The sequence below is a fragment of the Corvus moneduloides genome, chromosome 3 (genome assembly GCF_009650955.1).
Source record: "Corvus moneduloides isolate bCorMon1 chromosome 3, bCorMon1.pri, whole genome shotgun sequence".
NCBI lineage: Eukaryota > Metazoa > Chordata > Aves > Passeriformes > Corvidae > Corvus > Corvus moneduloides.
The window spans coordinates 77,574,525-77,601,293 of NC_045478.1; the positions used below are offsets into that span (position 1 = coordinate 77,574,525).

Below are 26,769 nucleotides of genomic sequence, written 5' to 3' on the forward strand. Positions count from 1 at the left end.
AACTTAGAAACTCAGGCACAGATACGAAATACGTGTTGCTGCTTTCTAACATTTATGTGTTTGGTAAAAGAGCCCCTGCTGAATGCTGCTCCTCCTTCAGTGCTTTAAAAGCAAACTCAGTTATATCAGTTATGAGCTTTTTAACCTGACATATAAGAAAAAATACATTATTCTTTACTTCTGCATTGACAAATAACAGACTTGTGTCGTACACATCTGTCACATCTCATCTTTTGGGTTAATAAAGAATTAGGAAAGCATCATCCCCAGAAAACAGTAATTCCACTGAGGAGAAAGAGCCCTATTTTGAGGATGTGACCTTCTACTACTGCTTTTCCAAAACATGCCTAAGCTATTATTGATACCACCTTCTTGGTGATAGACTCTAGACCCCCACTAGTACTGACATGTTTGAAGCTGGAACTCTCTATTCCTATCTTTGTATTGATTTTCCTGTAAGGCAGAAGGATATTAAAAATATTGCTTCTTTTTCTGTTGTCTCCTATCAATACCAATTATTATCATCTTTCTAACTTGAACACTTTTGTGAAGCATTAATGATGCTAAGCAGTAAAATGTAAGAAATATATATACTATTAGAGTTCTTAATGGGGTCCTATTTGGCTTACTCTCTTCTGTGTAAAATATGTCTGCTTTAATCAGAGTTTAGAGTGACTAATGTTTGCACATTTTATCAACAGAGTATAATATACTTTACTGCAAGTTCTCCCAAAATCCTTGACTGGATAAAAGATGAATCCATCCAAAAGATACTGCAGCCTTATGCAAAGTGGCATTATATTGAACGTGACCTTGCAATGTTTAACGTTAACATAGATGAAGATTATGTTCCGTGTCTCCAAGGAATAACACGAGCTAGCTTCTGCAGTGTGTATCTGGACTGGATTCAGTTCTGTGCTAGGAAAAGGGTGGAGGTACGTGTTAATTTTAATTTTTTTTAGTAGTATTAGTTTTAATTCTTGAGATATGAGTGAAATGATGCATGGCTACTCTTTTACTTGCTCAGAATTAGTAGAATAACATTTATTGCATATAAGCTTTTAGATTTAATTTAAAAGGAAAACGTATGTTTTGTGGAATGGAAAAAGCGTATTTTGGAAACTACCCGTATGCTTAAGGAGCATTAGCCTTTGAATACAGAGCCAGTTCTTTACTGTGCACATTTCCAACGATGTTAATTTCATCAGCTCTAGAAAGCATGGATGTATCAAGTGCTCACAGAAGTGCTGCTAGAGCAGGCTCCATTCAGAGAATGTCATCAGAGCATTGCAGTTCCTTCAGTGTTGCCGGTGACTGGTACAATTGCCAGATGTCTGTGATGTCTGTGTATCCTTTTCAGAAATTTGTCTATATTTGAGCAGAGTTGCAGAATGGTAGGGGAGTGCATGGCACACTCACTGCTGGCATAGGTCACCTCTGAGAGCTCGTGACTCAGACGTGAACCACGCCACAAAACCACGTGAAACCTCTCGCAGCTCTAGAAGGTCAAGGGCCGATGTAGAGCTGTACATTTGCATGCTCTGAGCCACTAAGATTACTGATGGTCAGCAGCCATTTGTCAGAAATGCTCTAGTGTATTTCCATGGAATACTCAAAATAGCCCAGAGGGAGAATACAGTTTCAAACAAGCATATTGCCTCGATCTAATTTTCTGATTATTGCTGATAATGGCAAAAATGGAGAAGTGTCTCTTTCCTGGACACGATGTGCTGTATTTGTGCATTTTTCCACTCAGGATCACAGACTGCACATCCCGTTACTGACCTTAGCTGGTGTAACATCACTGAGTCTTTCTCGGATCATCACCAAATGTTTCTGCTCCACTTTGGTTCCTTCTCATGTCTCTAATGCTGAGTACCATTCCACCAGTTCCCCTGCATATCATTATATTGATATTGTTTTCATTGAGTTGTCTTCTGAGCCCTTTCCCACCATCTTCTCCTACTGGGAACACTTCACTTCTTTTCTTTCTCATCTCCATGTCTCAGCTCCGAAGTTCTGACACACAAAGAGTTGCACGGTGCAGGGAAAGCCACTGTTAATTGATGCCTTTCCACTTATTCTCTGGCTTAGATTTTCAAATTCAATAATAGATTTAGGGATGCCAATGGACTTGAAACATGTAAGTTAGACTTAAAAAGGCAAATTAATGGCTGCACTGGTGCCACACACACACATTTATCTTTTTTTTTTACATATTTTACCTTTGTTTTTTAATTCACTGACTATAGAAAGGCAAAGTTCATGTAGGAGATGGGATAAATAAAACCAAGGTCACTGTACACATAACCCAGAAAATCAATATATTTTATAGAAGGAGCTACATTATAATTGGCTTCAGTTTTAGAGTCAAAGAAAGCTCTAAGAAATCACTCATTGCATGAACTGAAATAATAATCCATATCCTCCTGAAGATTAACATGTACGGGGGTTGTTCCAATTTTTTCCTCCTTGATAGCAAAGTTTTCTTTGTGAAAATTTTGTAAAAAAACCTCTCCTGAGCTAGTAAACATAAATGAAATGTTCTGACTGCTTGTTAAAATGTGCAGTCAGTGTCATCAACAATTTAGATAGGTATTCACTAAAATTGTGTGCCTCCAGACTTCCAAATAGATTGTACTTCTGGAATCTGTGGTAGGGTTTCATAGGAACTGTGTCCCATGAAAGGGTTTTGGTTATCTCCAGTTGCAGTGTCTCTCAACAATAAAGAATCTCCTCCAGTTTAGAATGTCAGATCTGGGAGGAGTGGAAACAAATAAACACCCCACAATAAAAAACCACCACCACTGAAGCTCCCTTCGCTTGGGATCTCACTACCTAAGAATGAAATGTTCTGTTTCTAGCCAGTGGGCAAAATAAGCTTGCATTTTGCAAACATCCTCTGATGGTGATGGTCTTCTTTCTTATTCTGTTTAATGGGAAAGAACATTTTGGTGTCTAGGTCCAGTCACATGCAAATTTTATAAATGTCACCATTTGTAGTATTGTGGTGCTTTTAAATATGATGTTTGCACTTAGACTAACATGCTAATCTTAAAATTTTGTAGCACCTGGACAGTGATGAGGATTCTCCTCTAGTGACACTTTCCTTTGCCTTGTGTATACTGGGTCGGAGAGCTTTGGGAACTGCATCCCACAATATGGCCATCAGGTAACTTTTAGGAATCCTTTTTCCTCAGGTTAAAACAAAGACCTGTTTGTCTTTTTTCACGTGATGTGGGATCTCAAGAGAAGATTAGATCAAGGTGAAGGTCTCATTCCTCCATAAAATGTGTTCTGTCATTCCTGGTCATCTTTTTCTTTGCGGTTGGCTAAATAACTAATACCCGTCTTTACCTCATAGGGCAAAGCAGAATTTTTCCATGGAAAGAATGGGTACCAATGGTTATTGCTTGTGTTCACTCATGCCTGGCTACTGGAATGCTGTCCTTCCTCTGGCACTCCAGTAGGAGGACGAAATCTCCAGAAGAGGAAGAAACTGCTGTCATCTGAGTTGTAGTTAGCTAAATAATAATAAATGTATAAGGGTTCCCCTCTGTATTCCTCAGACTTGTATTCCTGTTCATTGCACCACTTCATTCTGGCAACTAAGGAAGGGAGAACTTCTCATCTCCTGAGGCTGCAGCTTTGTCTGTTCTCAGTCTACCTTGCTCATTTGTTCATTCATTCTAAACACTTCTTCCTAGGAAGTCTGGTTAATTAAAATATGCTTCATTGAGATTGTTTCTAAATATGCTCTTCATCTTATATTTTCATTAGGGATTCTTCCATTTTCACTGGGAGTTCTGAGTTGTTTGGTTTTTATACAGTATCATTTACACTGTGTTACAGATGAGGCATTTTATTAATGAAATAATCATTATTTTAATGAAGTTTAACTTCCCATGTAATTTTAGGTTTTTATTAGATCTATTTGAACCCTCTGTGTTCACAGGAGTTTAGTAACAATGGAGAAGTTGAACAAATACAGTTTCTAAGTGACCTTGCTGTGTTGGCACAGAACGGTGAGCAAAGATAGCTAGACCTCTATCAACATGCTCCTGAGAGAGGATTTGTCTTACTAACAAGCAAACAAAGACAGCATGTGTGATTTTGAATGCATTTTATTGTAAGATAAAACAGTCCTTTTAAATATTCATTCTAGCTTTGTTATCTGTTGAGACATTTATAACATTTTGTTTTATGTCTTCCATGCAAAATGTTTGTGGCCCACGTAAATTATTTCTTGGTGTGCTGCTGATTTCTGCTTTCTCAAGTGGCTTTTGTCATCTCTTTTCTACCAGTCTTTGCACATTCCCTTCCTGTAGTAGTTTTCTTCTGGGTTGCATTTCTTCTCCCTTCATTTCTATTCACTCAAATTAGTGTGATGTTTGGTAAGTCATTGATATTTTTTTAATTGTCTTATTTTTTGATGATCTAAATTTTAGAGTTTGGGGGCATGATGGAAAAGTTTATGTGCCTTTAATATATTTGTTTGAGAAAAGATTAAAGTGATTTTTGATCTGGGCCTGCAATAGGTAGGTCACAGCAATATTAGGAATTCATCTAAAAATATCACAAAAGCTTCCTAAAACTGTCATCACATTGCATGTACTTTCCACTGGATCTTAAAATCCTCATTACAATGCTTTGGCACTGGTACAGATACAATAACAATGTCACCTATTTGTACTGGCTTACATGGTTAGTAGCTAATGCAAAGGGATAATAATATCAGAGACTTTCCAAAGCTTAACATGGAAAGTATGAATGTTGGGGATAATTATTTGTGTAGTGTTCCGTAAAGATTTTAACAATAATTTCAGGACTCAGCTAAATCTGGCAAATTACCAATGAACTGAATTACTTCCTCTCTTTTGGTAAGTGGACTCTCCATATTTAAAAATACATTTATTGGGGAGGAAAGAAAGGCAAAAACTGGGGTAGTCATCTGAGGTGCACAGCTCTGTCACTTTTTTTTTAATCTGTTCTATATAATCTTCAGTTAAGTCCTGGTTTTCTTTTTATTAAGCAAGTGCTCCAGGGCAGTATCAAATCATTGTATTTTTAAAATGTATTTTGTGACATAAAAGGGACTAAGTGGAAGCTTCTGTTGGTATCTTTTCCAATCCTACTTCACAAAAGCTTTCCCCAGAAAAGTTTCACTGTGGAAAAACTGTCACTTCCCCACCTGGTTAAATTACCTTTAATGCATTTCCACTGTCAGAAAGATTTGGAGAAATAGAAAAGGAATCTGAGTAGCACAGTTGAAGTTATAAATTGCTGCAGCTACAAAGCACGACTTTAGCTTGGTGAAATAAGTTTCTTCTTGTCTTTCAGAATGTATGTATCTTGACTGAAAAAACCAATTTAGTAGAAATTATTAACTAAGCAAGGTGGGTACCTGTGGGATATGCCCAGCCACTGCCCTGGAGGGATGTCTGCTGAGATAAAAGATTTTGCAATCGCCCAGCAGGACTCCCTGAAAAGGCAACCACTTTTGAGTCATGGCGAGGAAAGGTAGACCCACAATCCTTTGGGATACCCTACGCAGATCGTTCTGTAACCCATTGGTCTGTCCCAGACCCTCTGTAATCCATTGGTCCCCTTGCTGATCCCCTGTATCCCTATAAAAGAAGACCAGTTCGCCTCTGGAGGAGAGAGCTCGTCCCTGGCTTTCCCCTTTGCTGGAGGGGACCAACAATAAAGCTCCCTTCGTGCGGAACCAGCCACACGAGCCTCTCGTCTCTCTCCCTGGTCTGGCTTGGCCTGGAGGCTGCCCTGCAGAGCTGAGCTGGAATCACGAGCTGATAATCACTAAAGAGCTGACAGCCTCTGCCAGGGCCCTCCTGCCAGCAGCTGAGAGGAAGACACCGGGCCTCGGGAAGGCGATTCCTTTCAGGACCATCTCCCTGGGCCGGTCATCTCTTTCTGGGTCACAGCCTCGGACCCCATCACCAGCTGTAATAGGTACCCTACCCCCCTGACATCAAGACCTTTATCAACAGAAATCCCCCAAATATATTCACTTCAGCATGAAGGGTAGGTCTAACCCTACTTACAGTGTTATTGCTTCAGACAGATCTGCACAACTCGTTTAAACACAAATGAGCAGCAAGTCAGTGACACTCCGATAGGAATACAGTTATACAGCATGCCAGGGGAAGGATGTCCAGTATGTGCAATGCTGATGAGGCCAGAAGGAGTTGCTCACAAGAATTATCTTCAGGCACCCCCACCTCTCTGTTTGGCAGAGCACAGCAGCTCTCACCAAGGGCGATTTTGAGTGTTCCTGCTGGTCCTTGCCCCCAGCTCTGAGACTGCTGCAGCTCTGCATTTAGTCAGATGGGGGAGAAGTACTCGAAGTCCTCAGAAGCCAGAGAAACCTCTCCTTGGGTGATGCTTCACAGTCCTTTTCTTTGAAAAGGTGCCAAGATATTTTGGGAACCTTTTGGAGCCTACTGGTGCTGAAGAGGGTCTTAGTTTTCTCAGGAATGGTCAGAGCAGGCAGTCCCACAACCAGATGTGTGCATGAGAGGAGGATGTACCACATGTATGAGGTTGGAACTCGGTGATCTTTAAGGTCCCTTCCAACCCAGGCCATTTCATGACTCTGGCTCTTGGGGTCTGGGTCATTTTGTCAGTGGTCAGGGCTCCCAGCACATGCTTTGGCACACTCAAATGCTGGATTACAAAAACACAGATTTAGATTACTCTGGTAAGCACTGAGAATTTACCTCGAACATCATCTCGGGACTTTCTATTAATTCTCTCTGTGGAGCATCTTGTGTACAACATTGCTTGACCTTTTGGGGTGAGTTTGAGATGTAAGGGCCAGGTAGGCATTGTACTCTTCTCCGCACTGTATGAAGCATTTGAGATGTTCAGTATGAGCAAACCAGCCAAGAATCTGCTGTGCTCTGCAGTTCATGTCTCATTCTCAGAGGTGACTATGCAGGTAGTAGGAAACTTTCTCTGGACTAAGTCTAGTCCTTGCTGTGTCTTGGAGGAGTGACAGTCATCCAACTGCTGTGCAGTAGAGCAAAGGTAATGTTACCATGGGCTGTGCACTACAGAGCTGAGAGTCAAGTTTACATTGTGTATGCAAACTATCAATTTGCACTCATTTACACATGATTTTGTCTAATCTATTAATCAGCAAATGTCACTGTGTAAACCAAGATTTTAAATGCTCTTATATAATGTATGTAAATAATTATTCAGCGTACCTGTTCATGTAAATGTCAGTAGAAACCTAACATTAACACTAGATTACACAATAAATGCATTCATTTAGGAGGCAGAACATTGCAATGCAAATCACTTGCTCTTTTAAACTGTCATTAGGAGGCCTCCTGCACAAAATGCAATTTGAAGAATGACGTGACATTACCATTCATTTATTCAAATGTGAGTGATATGTTTAGCTGTGTATTTGTTAAAATATTGCAGAATAATTCTATTCAGCCACTAAAGCTATTAGTAAATAAATATTTAGTAAAAATTTCAAATTTGGAAAAATACAAAAATCTCTCAATAACGCATCTCTCATCAGATGCTTCCAACACTACCAAGACTGGCTGCTCAGGTTCCCCAAGCTTAGTGTGGACAAAGGGTCATTCCAAGGAATGCCTCTGCCTAGAGGAGCTGCTGCTCACTCTGAAGCCCAGGGAAGCAGCTGGCCCCACTTGCCCCTTCCCTCCTGGTCACCCCATTGCACTGCCCAGCATCTGAGGGAAGACATAGAGGGCACAGGCCATGGCACCACAGTGCTGCTGGTGGTGCTGCACTGCTGGTGTGAGTTCAAGCAGACAGTGCAGCTTGATGTCTGCCAGAGCTGAGCAGGGCAGAAAAGTTTGACTCTTGGCTCACAACCACTGTCATCTAAAATATCCAATTAGAAGGGCTACCACTGAAAATATTTCAGGTGAACTATGACATTCCGGTCATTACTAGCTCACAGACACGCACATTCCTTTATTCCTTAAATAAACCTACAGTTAACATTGGAGAAGGTCTGCAGACTGTAGACAGAGGATGGGTTTTGGTGTGCAAAATACACACTGAGATATTCACCAGCTCATTCCTCTGCATCCATAGTGTTTTCAGGCTGGCATTAAATGCTTTTGGTTTCAGCTGCCAGAAGAGTGTAAGGAGTGCAATAGGAGGGAGTATTTGCTTTGGCACAGCTGCCCTGCCTCTGGTGTTTGTGGCACTACTTAATCCCCTGTTCTCTGCACGTTCAAGGGGCTGACGGTTCCCACGCACCGACCAGTCTCGTTCTAAAATAGCTTGCAGTTGTGACAGCAGCTTTTCAGATTATTAGCTCAGAGGGTTAGAAATGTTGCCAGGTGTAGTAGTTATGTCTCTTAGAGATTAATGTTGTTTCTTTGACATGTAATTTTACCTTAACTAGTTTTTAAAGTATTTTGAACCAGCCTGTAACTACAGCAGATTACTAATTGAGGTATGTTAAAAGTGGGCCAAGAAAGCAGCAACAACCTTGAGTGAGGCCTGAGATCAAAGTGGTTGAGAGTCAGGCCTGAGATCAAAGTGGTTGACTTTTACAGCTTCGTAATAATCTCATTAGTGTCTTCAGGAGAGAGCATAACAATGGGAAGAATAACGAGAGCTGTATCTTATATGGATTAAGGAGGCTGCATGTTACAGAAGTAATGGCTTGAGATAGTGTCACATTATAGGCAGAATGTACCCAAAAGCCTCATTACAACTGGCAGGAGAATAAAAGATGCCCATGATTTTGTGAATACAGCAAGCTCCTCCAGACCGCTCTGGTGGAAAATACAATACATAAAATAATTGACGCTCAACCTCTCACAACTACTGCCACCACTGATTTGCTCCTTGTAGCAATCATGTTTGTTGTTAAAAATCCTCTGAGTTAGAGAAGTTATTATGCAGAGGGATGACAAATGGATGAGCCTCCCCTAAGCCCAGGGAAGAGCTGTACGTGCTTTCCCCCGCTCCCTCTGCTGATGCTTGGCTGCAGTTTGCATGGCTGCCCTAGTCCCGGCCGTGCCTTCAGCACATACTGCTGATCACAGCAGCCTGTTTAGCTGGTGCTGATGCCTGTAGGACACTTTGATGTGAATGCAAACTCTCTGTCTGCTCTGGTGTTCAGATTTGGCTCTGAGAGCCTCCCAAGATGTAAAAACCAGTTCTCTCTCCTGCCTATTCCTCCCTTCATCCTAGCCAACTTTTCAGAGCAAATACAGGTGTTGTTATGTGGGGAAAAGCTATACTACAGATCATCACCAGATGCAGAGCTTGAGGTAGCTTTTACAATTTCATCCTGGGAAGAATATTTAGGTACAGGTTTTTTTCCAGGCAAGGATTCAGCTATGTATGCTGATGTTGTCTGGTGGGTGGACAAGTGAAAGGAGCCTTCCTGATGTCCAGCCTTTTCAAAGGGGATGATAGGCACATATTTTGCCACACTGGCACTCACCATTCTCCCCCCACCCTCCCAGCTGGCTTATTCTAGGGCTTTCCTAGCTATTAAGCAGGGTTTGAGTATATTATCATTTTCTGAACTGTGGAGATGATGGATTGAAAGTCAGTAGGGACCAGGACCCACACCTTGAAGACACATAGTAACTCCCACTGAAATCAGTGCTTGAATGTTTTGAAGATCTGAGTGTGCTTGTCTCACATAGGCATGTTTTAATACGTAACTTAGTACTAATAAATGCAAATCAGTTAAGAATTCATAAGAGCTTCCCTGTACTGCTTATGTTCCCAGGAGCGACAGCAGCCCTGCCTTTCTGGCTGGCTTTGGTCCCACTGATTAGTTGATTTGTATTACACGATGCTTTCATGGAGAAAATCAGTATCCAGCTGTTTTTCTAGTAACAACATATGTATTTCCATTTTAATTTCTAAAACATGCTAACCCACCAAGAGCAAAATTAGAATGCCTTTGAGCTGAAGTTGGCCAGGCATTCTCCCAGTCTCTCTTCTTCCTCTCTCAGAGAAGGGAATATATTGAAAAGATTTTTTTCTTTTTATAAAATAATTAAGAAAGCTCAGTTATGTTGTAAGGATTATGTGTTCTCTAGAGAAAGGCTAGGCAGTAATGAAAACTACTAACATCTTAATACAGCTTCTCCTCAGAGCCTTTACAATCTAAAAGATCAACTGTTGTAAGAGTGAGTAAAATTTTAGCAGGTAAATGAAACCATGTCCTGTGGGCTTGCAAGAGATGCCTGTTTTTATTGGTGGGTCTGTTTTCCTCTATTTTGAGATCACTTCTTCAGAGCAACATTGGGACAGCAGTCAGCTACAAGCATTATACAAGTGGCAGTGGCATGGGAATCTTGTAATTCAGGGTGCAGATTGGAGCTGAAGGCTCAATGTTCCCCTTCGCAAAGCCCTCACGCAACCATCTTCTAACAACTACCTGATTTTGTAGCTTTTACCTTGTGCTTACATCTCAGGTCCAGGTAGACCATCATGCAAGGTCAGACAGAACTGCCTGCATCTAGTTTCTTATGTTAGAAAAAAGAAACCCAGTGTGTATTTGCTTTAGGGCTCATTGTTTCAGCAGGGAACACCTGTTGTTTGATTCCTGCTCTCACCTGGTTTGCTGAACAGTTCTGAAATTTAGTATTCTCAGTACATCTGCTTTAATGTTCACATTTAGGTTTGAATGTTGTGAGAAAGGTCTTAGATTTCCTGAAAGTATTTTTTTTCTGTTATTTTTTACTTACAAGGAGAAGTGCTAACAGGACTGATCAATAACCTTTCAAATAAGGAAGCAGCTTCTGCTGCTTGCACGGGGAGTGCAGCTGGCACTCTGATCTGGTCTCTTCAGCACAGCTGCAGAGAAGCAGTGCCCTGAGGCACCCTGTGACTCAGTCACCCATCCTGAGGACATCCTTCATTCTGGGTGCCACATTCATTTCATGGCCAGTCATTTACAGAGCACGCAGAAGGAAAACCGCCTACCCCAAGGAATGGTTTTTTGTTCAAAAAACGTGATGTGACCCCTGCTTTATACCCACTGCAGGCACTTGCCCTGCACCAGAGGGCCATTGCACAGGTCAGCATGAGGCTGGTGACTGACAGATCTGGCTTGGAGAAACAAGAATGACTTCTGGGAGTGACTGCTGCCTTTCTCTTACAGCTTGGACTCTTTTCTCTATGGGCTCCATGCACTGTTTAAAGGAGACTTCCGGATAGCAGCAAAAGATGAGTGGGTCTTTGCAGACATGGATCTGTTGCATAAGGTTGTTGCCCCAGCAATCCGAATGTCTCTGAAGCTACACCAGGTAGGGTATTTATTTATGTATTTATTTTTAACATTTACTATTTTATCTGTTTTCCTAGGAAAACACAGGAAACCTTAGCAACTCTCCAAAGGAAAGGATAAAAACAAAAAAGAGGGAAATGGAGTACTTGTCACCTTATTCTAAAAAACATCCTTCACCAAGATGGAAGAGTTTGGCATTTATTTATTTTGCATTCACTTGATTTTCTTTACTGAACCCCCTAGCTGCCCATTTGAAACCATTTTGCAGAGCTTGTCCCTTCATTTTTCATCAAAAGAAAGCAGACAATCTTGTCATATTTTACTTGTGTGGATACTATAAAGGTGGTTTCTAGATTGAAAGGAAATACATTGATTATGCTGATTTCACTGCTAATTTCAGGTCAGGCCCTGTATAGCTTGGAGTTGATTTTGTTCTTGCTCTGGCACGTTATGATTTAGTATCATATGCTTCTATCATGAATGATAATTATAATTGTTCTGGATGTTACTGAACTGCTGTGAATTCATAGCTGATTCTTTGACACAATAATTTCATGAAGTTATCGCTGGCCATGGTGCTGCGGGACTGAAGTTGCAGTATTGTGGTATCTCCTGGTGGATTCCCAGTCTGTGCTATTGTTGTTGGTGGGGTTTTGTGAATAAAAATAAGGATTTCCACAAGAACTGTGGAATGCCCTGGGTGATTTCTCTCTCCAACTTACCCCAAAGTACTGCCTCCCATAGTTTCACACTTCATTTAACAAACAAAGGATAAGCTGGTATTCTCCAAGTGTCTTTGTCCAGTGTAGTCATGAGATCAGAACAGGTTACAGTAAAACCGAAATTGTACCTTTCTATATTACTGTTAAATGAACCTCCCAAAAGACACTCTTTATCAAGTGGCAAGTCACTTGGAGGGAGCCAGCTGGCAAAAGTATTTTGTTTACTGTCAGTAGTTTCTGTGTTTTCACAAATGCACCTGACCTCTTCAATACTTTTTCCTGTACGACCAGGACCAGTTCACGTGCCCGGATGAGTACGAGGACCCAGCAGTTTTGTACGAAGCAATCCAATCCTTTGAAGAAAAGGTTGTGATTTGTCACGAAGGGGACCCAGCCTGGCGCAGCGCTGTCCTCTCCAACCGGGAGGAGCTGCTGACTCTGAGACATGTGGTAGATGAAGGAGCAGATGAATATAAAGTCATCATGCTCCACAAAAGCTACCTGAGCTTCAAGGTGATCAAGGTACATATGCCATCTTTCTAATATTGCAGTAATTTAGGGCTGTGGTAATTAGTACTATTTCTGAGTAATGTGGGCAAAAGGAGAAGTTGATTGTAGTTTTCAAAGTAGGGACTGGAGGCCAAAAGAGCTCTCTTCAGTTGACTGCCATTTTGCCACCCACATTTGTGTATCTGAAATAACATTCCAGGCTTTACCAGGGAGTAGCTGCAAGAGTTCATAAAAAGCTGTTGGTGCAAAGACGTGAGGTGTTTGCACACTCAGCCACTGCCATTCTACTTAGGTGCTGTAGTTCTGCATCTTGAGTAGCAAACATTTTTGCATGATCTGCATGTTTTTAACCCACCTGTAGGTGAACAAGGAGTGCGTCAGAGGGCTTTGGGCTGGGCAGCAGCAGGAACTGATTTTCTTACGCAATCGTAACCCGGAGAGAGGAAGCATCCAGAACAATAAACAGGTCTTGCGGAACTTAATTAATTCTTCATGTGATCAGCCACTGGGATATCCAATGTATGTTTCCCCCTTAACCACCTCGTACCTTGGGACACACAGCCAACTGAGGAACATTTGGGGGGGACCTGTCAGTTTGGACAACATTAAAAAGTGGTTCAAATCCAAGTGGTTAAGGTAGGTGTTAAATTTTGGCTATGCTGGTAAGAGACCCTGCAGTCTCAGTTTCACTGTATTTTCTGTTAAAAGAGAGTAATTCTGTATTGCTATCTATGAATAAAAAAATTAGTTGCAAATAACTCAGAATATAACAAAATAGTGCTGCAAATAGAACAGAAAGAAAATCCATTAACTCATTCATGACAAAGCTTTCTACATGTTCAACAAGATTCATTCAAATCACACAGCACTATAGACACTTGCCTTATTCCATGGAATTTTACTGTTTATGCCATGTAAATAAGGGTATCTTTTCTATAACTCTGAATATGAGTAAACGTGCTGGTGGGTTTTGGTGAGTTATGCTCTGAAGCTTCGGCAGTTAGATACTCATCCCCAAGTTACTGTTCTTGACCAAAACACATCTAAAAGTGTACTTGCTATTCACCAAAACTGCCTGACTTGCCCTAGCTATGCATGATCAGTACCTGACACTGCATCTCGTATTGCTACATGCACTTTTCACACAGCAGTATCCCCCTTGCCTCATTCCCTGCCCCTGCCCTGTTGCCACTGTAGCTGAGGAGAGGCAGCGCACCATGGAGACACAATGGGAGCCAGCTTGCATGCCAAGACCTATGTTAAAATATCAATATTATATCTGATGGCTTGACATCCTGGTTTCCCACCATGCAGCTCATCCCTCTGAGCTTTCCCCCAGCCTATTCCTCTTTGCTATTTGGTTACCTCATGCAGAAGTTAATGTTGGGAGGCAACTGTAACATTCGATGAAGAGCCCTAAGGTACTGCAGGGTTCCAAAGCCACTAAACAGAGACGAGAAAGATTTGGGTTGTGTAGTATACAATTTTGCTCCAAGTAAGCTTATCACATCATCTTGGCCATCTCATAAAATGTCAGAAGACCTGCAGTGGTGTGAGAGAGAACACTCTTTGAGGGCACCTAGCACTGGTGACACAAATTTTCATGTGCAGCAAGTGGCTGATGCTGTGTGTGTTCCTGCAAACAGAATGCGGAAGGACTGCCACGCAGCAGCTCACCACGAGAGAGGCAATGTTGAAGAGGTGGACAGTGGAGGGCGGTCTTCGTCTGGCAACCATTCCACAGGGAATTCAAGCCAGAGCAGTAGCTCACAGCCCACCAGGGATGGAACCCCTCAGCTGCAAACTTCATCTCAAGAGGTCCACCAGCGGGCAGGTATTTGCACAATTTACTTGGCTTTCTCTGGAGTCTCCTCCTGGGGGGTCACATGGACAGATGCTACTGGGGAGTCCTCAAATCCAGTGGAAAACTAATTTTAGAAAGAGAGTGCACTTCAGCTCTCCGAATGACCAAGAACATGTTAGGAGATGGCTTCCCAGTATTGTTCCAGGTATTTACTGGGAGGGTGTAACACAAAAGTGATTCTCCAAAGGTTCCACTGTCAAAGTCCATTGTGGGTAATTTTTGGCCTAGCAGGCTCCACTAAGAATGCCAGAATGAGAAATGCAGATGGGTGGGAGTGTACATGTGTGATGCAGGGAGCCTGTGTCACAGTGAACCTCTGCTTATTGTTTGCTGGGAACAGCAGAATGAAAGTATGCAAAAATCTTAATTATCTTGGAAGGACCATGACAATTTATTTGAGAAATTGGTTTGGCTGCTCATCAGTGCATGTGGAAAACAAACAAATGGAAAACAGCTTCTTATGTCTATATAGCAGTTACCAAGAGAAAATTAAATGTTGCCAATCATTCGGTCGACTAACAGCTGAGCCCTTCTCAAATTACGGATTCAAAAGTGCTTCAGGCATGTTCTCAGGGTAGAGCTAGTGGCCTTTATGTTGGAAATGCATGTTAAGTAATACAGATAAGGATAAGCAATTGGTCACATCCAGAGGGTAGTGGTCAATGGCTCAGAGTCCTGATGGACATCCGTGATAAGTGGTGTCCCTCAGGGGTCCATACTGGGACCAGTGTTATTTAATACCTTCATTAATGATGTAGACACAGGGATCGAGTGCACCCTCAGCAAATTTGCAGCTGACACACCTGAAGGATGGGATGTCTTCCAGAGGGACCTGGACAAGCTCAAGAAGTGGGGCCATGGGAATCCCATGTAGTTTAACAAGTGCAAGGTGCTGCACCTGGGTCAGGGGAGTCCCCGGTATCAACACAGGCTGGGGGATGAACAGATCCAGAGCAGCCCTGCTGAGAAGGTCTTGAGGGAGCTGGCGGATGAGAGGCTGGACATGGTGCAGCCATGTGCACTTGCAGCCCAGAAAGCCAAATGTGTCCTGGGCTGTATCCAAAACAGCATGGCCAGCAGGGGAGAAAGGGGATTCTGCTGCTCTGCTTTTGTTTTGGTGAGACCCCACCTGAAGCACTGCATCCAGTTCTGGGGCCCCCAGCAAAGGAAGGACATTGGCTTGTTGGAGCAGGTCCAGAGGAGGGACACCAAGATGATTACATAAGAGGAAAGGCAAAGAGAATTGGGTTTATTCAACCTGGAGAAGAGAAGGCTTTGGGGTGACCTAATTGCAACTTTCCAGTACCTGAAGGGAGTTCACAAGATAGAAAGGGACTTTTTACAAGATCATGGAGTGACAGGACAAGGGGGAATGGCTTCAAACTGAAAGAGGGTTCAGAGGTTTAGATGGTGTATTAGGAAAAAAATCTGTACTGTGAGGGCAGTGAGGCACTGGGACAGGTTGCCCAGAGAAGCTGTGGATGCCCCATTCCTGCAAGTATTCAAGGCCAGGTTGGATGGGGTTTTGAGCAGCCTAATCTAGTAACTGGTGTCCTTGTCCATGGCAGGGGGTTTGGAACTAGACAAGCTCTAAGGTCCCTTCCAATCCAAACCATTCTATGATTCTAAGTTTGGCAGTGGGTCACTGTGAGATCTATCAATGTGGGATCAGGACTTGTAATGTAAAGCCAATTAACTCTACATTTCAACAAGTCTGTGGTATTACTGTATAAATTAAAGAAGAGAACTTGAGGGGTTTGACACTTGTTTGTTTCCCATTAGATCATTTTGTCCTATCATTAAAGATAATGGGCAGGACTGGAAAAAGTCTTGCCCTGCATATAATTCACATTGCAAGAATAAAATAACTGCTGCTTTTAATTGAGTCTAGTGCTAAAGGAATCCCCACATGCATACACATAATTTGACACAACAGTAATCAGAGTAGCAAACTTAATTGTGATATAATGATCCTGAGCATACCATACAATAAAGTAAATTAATTGTGAATTGTTTAAAGGAACATATTAATTGGGTGCCCAGAAAACCATGATCAAGAGAGAAAGTCACACTTAGATAAGAAAAGCAACCTGGCTTTTGGTAAAATGAAGACATGCACAACAAATGGAAGGAAATGGAAAATAGCAAATGGAAATCTGTATTCACTCCTGAGTTACTGTAGAGAATGAAACAGGAAGTTTTTGGCTAGGGCCATTAGGGATGAAAAGATGACAATGGGCTTATGTCTGTTTATTTTTAAGGAGTATTTAGGAGCAAAAGAAATCCTAGCAGTGGTCTTGATCTGTTACTGTATAGAAAGGTAGAGTTGCCAGTATGCAATATGTAGAAATGAGAAATGTCTGGTTTATATTGGGAAAAAATGCAGATAATCTATTTCTATGATCTGATCATGAAACAGTCCCTTCCATCCTAACAGCTAGCTACAAAGAACATGAAACAGTGGCTATCAAAGCTATATGCTTAATTGAGCAAAGCCAAATGACTCATCCAAGAAGGTTTTTAAGAGAGCTGGTTAAAAAAAAAGATCAGTTCGATCTCAATAAGCATCAGGACATTAGGGCAAGACCAGAGCACTGGAAAAGAACTTACTCTATGCCTGTTAAAAATCAGAATATTCTTGTCCTGCCACACACAGTCCTAGTGCTCTAATCTAAGGACATTTTTAGTTCAGAAGCACTTCAAAGGAGAGCCTAAAAATGATCAAAATTCTGGGAAATACATCTTGTATTAAAAGATAAAGTGCTTTCAAGCAATTGGTATTGTAAGAGATGCCTTGACTGTAGTCTGTAAGTATTTACCTGGGCAATGAAAGGTGACCAAAGACCATTGATCTGAGCAGACTTGGATGTAACAAAGCTAAACAAATTCAGATTTGAAATCAAGAGCACATTTTTAGTATTGAGAGAGTAAATAAATCGTGAAAGAAGAGACTAAGGGTTAAGGTGGATTCTCCATGACTGGACGCATTTTAAAAATCACAGTAGCAATTAATAAAAGCACACAGGAATTAATTCCGGGAAGTTCTGTGGCGTATGCTATATAGGACAGCAGACTAGATAATCATAGCTATGATAATGCTATGTGCAGTATGTGCTTTGTTAAATGCATCCAGTGCATTTAACTCCTTCATATTCCATACTGTGTTTTGCAGCCTGGTATGCCTGAGTCTGCAAAATTGCAAAAGGCAATGAAAGCCCTATATAAAAGTGCGACCAAAATCAGGAGCACTGGAAACGTGTGGGGTTCTCCTCCAAAGTGTCCTTATTTCATGATGCAGTTTATAGACCAGCCTGTGTTTTCAGGGACAGAGTTTTCTGTGCATAGATGCGGGTGGTCTCCCGCCCAATGCTCTTGCTCTAACCACTGCATTTGGGATGAATATAGACTACTTTTGGACAGGGGTCAGCTTCACAATTTAAATCACAAACATCTGTTTGGCCATGTTAGCCCCAGCACAAACTAACACACCACAGCCCCTCTGTTCTTAATTCCAGTCTATTCTTTTTATTTAAGAAAGGTAACATACTGAAATAACCATCAGATGTAGAAACCAAAGCACTTAAGTAGAGCCCCAGGGTTTGAAGAACCTGAATCCCTGCAAAGGCCAGACATGCGCACAGCCACCGACACGGCAGCCAGGCCTGGCACCCATCACAGCACGTGCCCTCCTTACTGATCACTGCTGAAGGACAGAGGACACTGGCAGAGCGATATCAAGGGGCCATGGAATCATAGAATATCCTGAGTTGGAGGGGACCTGCAAGAACCATCAAAGTCTTAACTCCTGGCTCTGCAAGGACCACCCCAAGAATCACATCCTGTGCCTGAAAGCGTTGTCCAGGCGCTTCCAAGAGCCATGTGCATCTGTCCCATCATTCTCCAGCAGAGATCTTGGGGCTCTTATTACTTAGGAAAATTATTTTTTTTATTGCTTGGACTATAAAAGTAGAGCTAAAGATACATTGTAAATGAGGTGTGAAAGGGTCCAATACTTTCCAAACCAGCTAGGTTTTACTGAGCTCCAGTTAGGTTGTAGCCCTAACCCGTAGCTCTGCTGATCTGACTCTCTGCCAAGTTACCTAACTTCTCTTTGCTTCAGCATTTGAAAAATTGGGATAATGATGCCAGCCTCTGAAAAACAGGTCTGTGGATGTAAAACAGCATGTTTCAGCTGTATAATGTAAATGGCTTGGATATGAAATTCTGCATTGCTGGAACCTGCATGAATTCAGCAGTCATGTTTTTAGAAGATAGTGTGAGATTTATATTCCTTTATGCCAGCAAAAGTTCAGTATTTGGAGGAGTTTGGGTATTGGGGAAAACCAAAGGAAAAAAAAAAATACGAACAGCTTGGAAATGCCTGCCAGAAAAACTTGTTTCTGTGTTGATGGCTCTCAACAGATTTTCTGGCATCAACTCCCCACCCCACAGCTATAGCTAGGAAACCAAAATGCCAGCTTGTGTTAATGTTTGGAGTTTCCTGGAGAGCAAAAAAAGCCAAGCAGGCACTCTTGTGACTGGGTATTTGCTGTGTAAGCCTGGGTTAGAGCCTGTCTACAGAAACAGTTAACTCTGCTGAGGCATGTGGCACACACCAGCCCAGGGCTGGCCATCTGCAGAATGCCTGGGTACAGGCAGGCCTCTGGTGGGTGCACTGGCCAGGATTTTATGATTTATTTTTCATTCTATGGCTATTTAAATATACAAGCATAACAAATACAGGAATTGTTTGCTTGATTGACAGAAAGTGTTGATATAAATGTTAAATATGGGGATGTATATGTACAGGGAGGATTTGTCTAGGCATGGCAGAATAGCTCATCTAATCTACTTTCTGTATCCAGTAGTGGCTGCATTGAGGCGCTTCACAGAAAGGGACAAGAGCCTATGTGGGTCTCATTCAGACCTCCAAGAATGTACCCTATCTAAAACCATTCACATCTTTTCAAGTCTGTGATGTACTGTAAATGTCTCTCTTGGAACTCAGAGTTTACTGTTAGTCTTAAAAACTGTCTTGTGGCTTGAATGCTGTATTATTGCACTTGGCTGAATTTTCAAATTCTCTCTCCCCATATGCAGGAATAATCCTTTTAAATGTGCCATTGTTTTAACTTACAGGTTTTGGGTTTATTGTTGCATTTAATTATACCAAGCCATTTAAGGTGGATGTTCAACATTCCATTAGTGTGGTTGTCAAAGGGGAGCAGAATTACAGCAGCACAGTGCTCAATCATTCACTGGGCCGGTTAAACTGCACATGGCAGAACAGCTGTGAGCCTGTGACTAGAGTGCTTTGCTTGGGGTCTCTTCTCATTTCCTTGTCTTTTGACTCAGTGCACAACTTCTAGAGCAATTTTGACCAAAATTCAGAACACCTGTAGTGGAAAACACAGAAAGATTCATAGGTTTAGGAGTTTGTTACTTTTGCTATTCTTGGAATTCTTATGCTAATAAAACCAGTGGTAATATGCCAACAGTAATACATACACATGGGACACTGTCAATAGCATGGAGTTCATCAGAATGCCACTTAATTAAATATATTAATCTTTCTTTTGAAGGCAGGAGAAAACCCAGGAGTCAGTCTGTCCAGGCACACACTGCTTTAAACCAAAGGCCCTCTGCTTCAAGTCTCTCTGGACCAGTTGTAGAAAGCTGCCAGCCTTTCATCCAAACATCTACATCTGCCCACGAAATTGCCCAAAGGCTTTCTAGTAGTCAGCTATCATTCCACAACTCGGCAACATCTGTGTTTTCTCAGTCCCCTGCTGTTCCTGTTGCTGGCCAGCTGACTGTGCAGGACAGAGCTGCAGCAATGCTCAGGTCCAGCCTGGCCTCCTCCACCAGCTCAACTCTGAGCCTGCTGTTCGGCAAGAGAAGTTTTTCAAGTGCTTTGGTGATTTCTGGGCTCTCGGCTGCCGACGGAGGCAACACGAGTGACACGCAGTCATCCAGCAGTATGAACATTGCCATGGGGCCGTCTGCCAGAGCAGCAAGCCAGGCAGCTCGGGTAAGGCTGAAGCTAAAGCAGCAGTACTAAGTGTGAGCTCCTGTACTGCTCACCTGTCTGGTTCTGAACTGTCCTCACCACCACTGGGCTTCTTCCTTCTCAGTGGTCAGAAAGCAGTTTTTTCCAAAACAACGTTGGGATTTCGGTATTTGTTTTGGATTTTGCTGCATCACAGTGAGACTGTTTAATATTTGTGTGTCTGTGAGAGCGTTTGTGAATAACTAATGGGGGGGCTGTTGCGCACACACCTGAAATTGCAAACTGGGGCAAAGTTGCTCTTCCTTTCACTCAAACCAGGGACTTGGGTCTCCATTTTCTGCAGCCCAGGTGATGAGTACCATCATAAGCAGACTAAATAGCTCCTTCCTTGCCTGCTTATGCAAGACTTAAAATTATTTTATCAGAAGGAAAAGGAATGGTTTCCCCTGAATAGTGCACTTGTTCTGTCCCCCTCTCTGATCAGAAATTCAATCCAGGACCTGAAACCTTGTTGACTGAATGTTAGTCAAAGGAATTCTGTACAAACTATTTACCAAAGGAAACCAGCATGCCCTGTGATTAAGCATTTTCTAGCAGCAAAAGAGTACACACAAAAAACTTGCAGCCTTCTTCCCAACAGACTCACAGTTTTATTCCTATCTTCCCTGAAAAATTCAATTCACATTGTAGAGTTGACTGTTTTATTGTCTACTTAAGTGTATTTATTTAACTTTGGTTGCCATCCATTGCTGTCCTGAACTTTGAAAATTGACCTCAGCACGAGAAAGCAGGAACATGAGAGGATGGACTAGAGATGAAGGGTGACTGCAATCACACAACATAATTAGACTTTTTCATTTCACCTATCAAAATAGAAACCAAACTGGTGACAGGGGAAGACTGTGGATGTAAGTCCCAAGCACTTTTCTGTTACTATCCTTCTGAACTATAACTTCCCTGGTTCCCAAAGAATTCTCTAAACCTCAAGCAAGAAAAGCTCCTTAGCCTGTGTGTATTTTGCTTGCAACCCAAAAATACCATGTGTGGTACAGTTCCCTAGAGTTTTGCCATGAAATTCAGCAGGAGTCGACTGAACATTACTCACCTGGGTCCAATCCTGCTTTGTTATTGTAACAAGTATTAATATTTCTACACATACAGCTGAATATATCCAATGACAAGGCACAATTCCAACTCTCAAGAGTTTATGGCCTAATTTGCAAGAAATCAGCCAGTCTGCGATACTGAGTACTAATGGCAGGAGTCACCTCGTCCAATTTTAAGCTATCTAAAATTTGGGCATGATGTGTCAGTAGATTGTTGGTGAGGTTTCTGTATTCAGTAGAGAGGCCAGTCCATTTCATCCTTAGAGCTATTAGGAGGAAATTTTCCCCTGGGAGACTTGTATCTCTCTGCCAACCACTGGTAGCCTAAATGACACAGCAAGACCACATGGTTAAATTTAGATGAGGTGAATCCTGGTCAAAGGGACCGCTCAGAGTCCAGGTGCCCGTTTGATTGAAAGTGGTAAAGAGGAAGTGTTTCATTTCAACGTTCACACAGCAAACTTCTGGAACGCTTTTATCCTAATGGACTCCTTACAGTGGGGTGGCACTACGCTTAACGTTTTCGGACTGAAAATTGCATTCCAGTTTTGATGAAAAGGTTTCTTTGTAAGTTTGATTTAAATTTTGGTGTACAAAGCAAGCTCCAGAGCAACCCAATTTAACAACTTAGAAGTCAGCCCTGCTTGAAGCAGCAGTTTGGACTGGATGACCTCCAGAAGTCCTTTTCAATCCAAATTCTTTTACAGCTCTCTATACATGTACATCTGTTGTACTAAACCTCCAGCTCCTGGTCTGCTTTTCCTTCCAAATTTATGCGTTACACAAAGTGTGACAAGTACCTCTTCAGAACTCCCTTGTGAATAATGCATGTTAAGAATCCCATGGAGTTTCACAGAATGACATTCCTACGTCAATTTTTTAACTTTTTTCACCTGTCACTTCAAAAAATAGCTGAAGTGTTACTTAGAAATTTCCTAAACTAGTTGACTTTTTCTTTCTTACTTTCCAGCAACTTGCTGAGACCTGCGAAGCAACGGATGCTACGGAACCAAGACCACAGCGGGAGCCGGGTGCGGCCCATGCCCTGTTCATGAGTCGGAACCTGGAGTGCAGAAGGGCCAGCCAAGAAGATATGGCCCTGGAAGACACTGCTTCTCAGCAGAGCCTGTCTGAGGAGCAGTAAGGAGCATTCCTAGCACAAGGGCCACGCGCTTCTTAGCATTAAATACAGAGTTAGGTCAGGAAGCTGCACATGGGTTTAGGTTCTTTCAAATGTAATAAGCAACCTCCAAATGTTTATTTTTCTAACTTCTACACAAGAATATTACAGGGCGGATGTTCTTCAGCTAATGGCCTTGGCATGGGTAGGGTTGGAAGATATCCTAAAAAACACACAGTGCCACTTCATCTCAGGTTCTTGTAAATCCTAGAACAATGAATACAACCTGTTTAATGTTCCTTCCCCTGGAATGGTTAGAATCACAAAAAAATACAGTAGGAAATACTAATACAACTCAGTGAAAAGCACACAAGACATCTCTTTCCTGCCGTAACTAAACAGCTGATTGCATGCAAACTAATTGAAATTTGGTACAGATCATAATAGCAAAAGGCAACTAAGACCAGAAGCAATGAATACATAAAAGGACAGTGAAGTGTCCTGTAACATTAGAGCTAAATCTGATTTTTTTTTCCAACAGCAAATCTCTTCTTTTTCTTTGACATGTTATGCAGGTGCTAATGCTGAATAGCAACATAGCATCTCAGACTGATATACTGCATGCAGCCATACTGAAATACTGTGTGAACAAGCCACACTACACCGATTAACAAAAGTCAAGCGTAAGAAAAGAAAGTATCCAGTGCATGGAAAGTCTTCAAAGCATACGGTGCACCTTATTTGCAAAGCAGCTTTGCATAAATTAGGTATTATCTTGTGCTCCTGTTTGGTTTACAGCAGTGTTTCTCAAATTCTAAGCAACAGTACCCTTAGGAGTTGCAAAAAGGCCCAGAGGAATCCTCCTCAAGGACAGAAAAGTGCAAACCAGGCTGTAATTATTGTCTGGAAGTGTTTGTGTTAGGAAGGGAACAGCTAAATACCTTTAATTGCTGGACACAGCTCACTGTCCATAAATACTTGTAGCCAGTAATTACAAAGCCTTCTGATTTCCCTCCCCCAGAGAAAACCGAGCTGCTGCCAATAAAGACAGATGATACAAAAAAGAAAAAAGGAGGCTGTGCCTTCACAAGGTTTGAGAAACACTGATTTACAGGAATGCATGACTACTTTGAAACCCAAAAGGCTACAACAAATCCTTCCTCTGCTATTGAGTCTAAACAAACACGCGCGTGTTTTTTTTCAATTAAAAAAATTGCAGCTATCAGTGTCTTGCTGTTCCTCTTTACTGTAACTACCATAGATTGTTTTTAAATCTCAACACAATGATGTGCAGCCAGGCTTTGTCCCAATTAACAAGATTTAACAAGAGATGCTGTAGCTAAGTCTCATTACTGTTAGGCAATACTCAGTTGCATTCTGAGCTTCCTACTGTGCCACACTTCAGATCTGAGTAGTAGAACCAAATAAGACCAAGTGAAAATAAAATGATCCAAGTATGTTTTGTGTGGCAGCAGTCTCTGGGTCTTCTTTTCTATTTGCAATTGTTTTCACTTGCTTTCTGCCTTACAAAGTTAAGAAACCTATTATTTTTTAGTTCACTGATCATGCAGTGCTTCATTACAAATGAAGGATGGAAGTTATACAGGCAGGCTCCTACTAACAGCCACCTGCCCCATTTCTGCTTTGGGGCTTTTGCCTGGCAATCCACAGGATAAACCATCACTGCTTTGTCTTCCTGCATGAAGGCAGGGCAAACAGGTGGCTCCAGAAAGCACCAAGAACTTTCCCATACTCAGCCTCACTTAGGCCTCCAATTATCACATATTTAAGTTTGAATCCATTTCCATCAAAAATAAGTAATTCTAGTAGTCCCAATCAACCTAAATATTCCATTTATCCAACTCAAGCATACTAAACCAGACTGGGGAATGGCTGCACAAATCCTTTCAGCAGCAACTACTGTATTTGCTTAGCATGGATGAAGGCCCAGCAACAGCACCTTCCCCCAGCACCACATCTTCTGCAAGACTCCACCATCTCCATGGCCTCTAGTACTGCATCCTAAAATAATGCAGCTGCCCCACAGTTCCTGACTTAGTCTAAGCCACTGTCCCCTGGAGCATAACTCCTTGGGGACAGCAGTTGTGCCATGAAGTCCAGCCTCCTGCTGCCCACACAGGGTGGCTGCCAGAAAGGGCAGGTTCTAACACCTTTGTGGAGTCACAGCAAGCAAGCACAGCAAAACAGGAGCCAAGATTCAAAAATCAGTTCTTCTTTTGTAGCCATGTCTTAACACAGTTTTTATTTTGCCTTAAAGTTGCTGTTGTAGCATAGTGGGTTGAAAAAATCCAAGACTGACTAACAAGTGTAACAGGAAAAAAAAAGAATCAAAATGAGCACAAACTCTCCCATGTTACATTTCTTTGTATTTTTAGAGATAGTCTGCTGTTATATTAATAAGACTACTGCTACATGCAGCGGTTTTAAATATGAGCCAGTCCTACAGAATAATCTGACATAATGGTTAGAAATGAAACCTGCAGCTAGGTATAAGGTTGTATCCATTAAACACACCTTAGATTTCTCCCATTTTTGTATGAGGTAGAGATACACCCAGTTCTGTCCCTCTGCTTGTGACAGAAGGTGCATTTAGGGCTCTGATGCACACCAAGCTAATACATAGGAACCCAACCTTTACACAAGGCCTAATTTCAACAGTAAGCTGCTCCAAACAGCTCTGCATAACACCAAAAGTCACCTGAGTCAGCACTAGTGCCTTCATACACATGAAGGCTTTGAGTCATACTTTTATCCCTGAAAGACTTTAACAGCTTGATACTTAACCTCACACATGAGGTGCTTCAGAGTTGCAAGACAGAAGTACGCCACTTTTTGGGCAGGTTTTGGCCTTTAAATGAAAAGCAAACACAATTTTCATTGCTCTTATGTCATCTGTGACATTGCTGATGGGTTTCACAATGCCAAATACTGTTAAAACTTGGCCCTGAAGTTTCTCAGGCTTAACAGTTTGCCTACAAGTCTGATCTCTTGCTACAGCTGTGATGCAGGAAGGATGCTGGCACCACCAGCATGTAAATACCTTTTATCAAGAGTTCCATCAGGGTTCTTTGCATCAGGTGCTATGCTCGATTTTTCCAGAGCTGTGGAGGCCACTTACCTCATTCAGCCAGTCCAGAATGTTGTTTCTACAACGTGAAAACAGTGATGTTCCTGTCTTGTTAGCAAGCTGAATGCATCTTTTGAGGAAATCAAGTGGTCAATCCACAAGACCATTTGTACATGCAGTTCTTTCATAGAAAAGTCAGAAGGGATGAAGAGATGGAGGCCTTATCTGCCTCCCTCCAGCTTCACCTCAGATAACATCACCACTGCTGGAAGAAACACTAGGAGTGATTATATCCACACTGTCTCAGTAAAGCAGAGAGGAACACAAACAATACAGCAGGTTACAGGAGGGAGGATAATGAGTATATGGTGAAACAAGCACAAACACAGTACTTCAGCCTTTGCACTAAGCATGGGATACTTACCTCCCCCACATTTTGTTTTCCTAAAATTTCCTTTCCCGAATAGGCTCTTGTTTACATCATATAGTAAAAGCCAGTTGCTACACTCCTAATGATGAAACATGGCCTGAAGATCTGGCAAAAGGACTTTGAGTAACTTTTTACTAAAGCCAAGCACAGGCTGCTGAACTGCTCACATCCACCAGGTGCACTGGCAAGGCCCAGCCTGACCTTCAGCCCAGCTGTTTCCCACCACAGCAAGCAATTAGGAACCAGTGATGGACATAGTCTGCAAAGTTCATTCCTGTTCATCCAAAAATAAAAGCCAGAAGTGCTGGCTGTTCCCTCCATTTTGTAGTGTCATGCAACTCCTTTGTGAGGAACTGAAGTTCTTCTTGCAAAGTCTCACCTCATTCCCATAGGCAGAAAATCTTGGCATTCACTTCACTGGAGACAAATCTCAATGAAAAGGACTTACCAGCATGAATCTTTTTCCCCGACATGATGACCAGATATTCTAAATATCGATGAATGATATTCTGACACTATTAAGTTCTTAGGACTCTCTGTGATGCCATTCACAGCTTTTTATAAAAACTAAAGAATATTAGAATAAGGCAAGAAATGTCATCTGCATTTGCCTCCAGCCCACCAACTGACAGCTCTTCTCTTACTGG

At 42.0% G+C, this 26,769-nt stretch overlaps 1 protein-coding gene across 4 annotated transcripts in view; it reads left to right on the plus strand.

Annotated features, from left to right (window-relative positions):
- The window catches only part of PCNX2 (pecanex 2), a 150,712-nt gene extending 126,637 nt beyond the window's left edge, over positions 1 to 24,075 (plus strand). For 3 of the 4 annotated variants that reach the window (XM_032102299.1, XM_032102301.1, XM_032102302.1), the window contains 8 exons: positions 702 to 935; positions 3,069 to 3,172; positions 11,147 to 11,291; positions 12,286 to 12,516; positions 12,866 to 13,140; positions 14,151 to 14,338; positions 19,951 to 20,399; positions 22,455 to 24,075. In XM_032102299.1, the coding sequence (XP_031958190.1) occupies positions 702 to 935; positions 3,069 to 3,172; positions 11,147 to 11,291; positions 12,286 to 12,516; positions 12,866 to 13,140; positions 14,151 to 14,338; positions 19,951 to 20,399; positions 22,455 to 22,628 (1,800 nt within the window). In that variant the 3' untranslated portion in view covers positions 22,629 to 24,075. The remainder of the gene's footprint in view (positions 1 to 701; positions 936 to 3,068; positions 3,173 to 11,146; positions 11,292 to 12,285; positions 12,517 to 12,865; positions 13,141 to 14,150; positions 14,339 to 19,950; positions 20,400 to 22,454) is intronic. The other variant, XR_004238804.1, reaches the window with a different exon arrangement.
- The last annotated feature ends 2,694 nt before the right edge of the window (positions 24,076 to 26,769 follow it).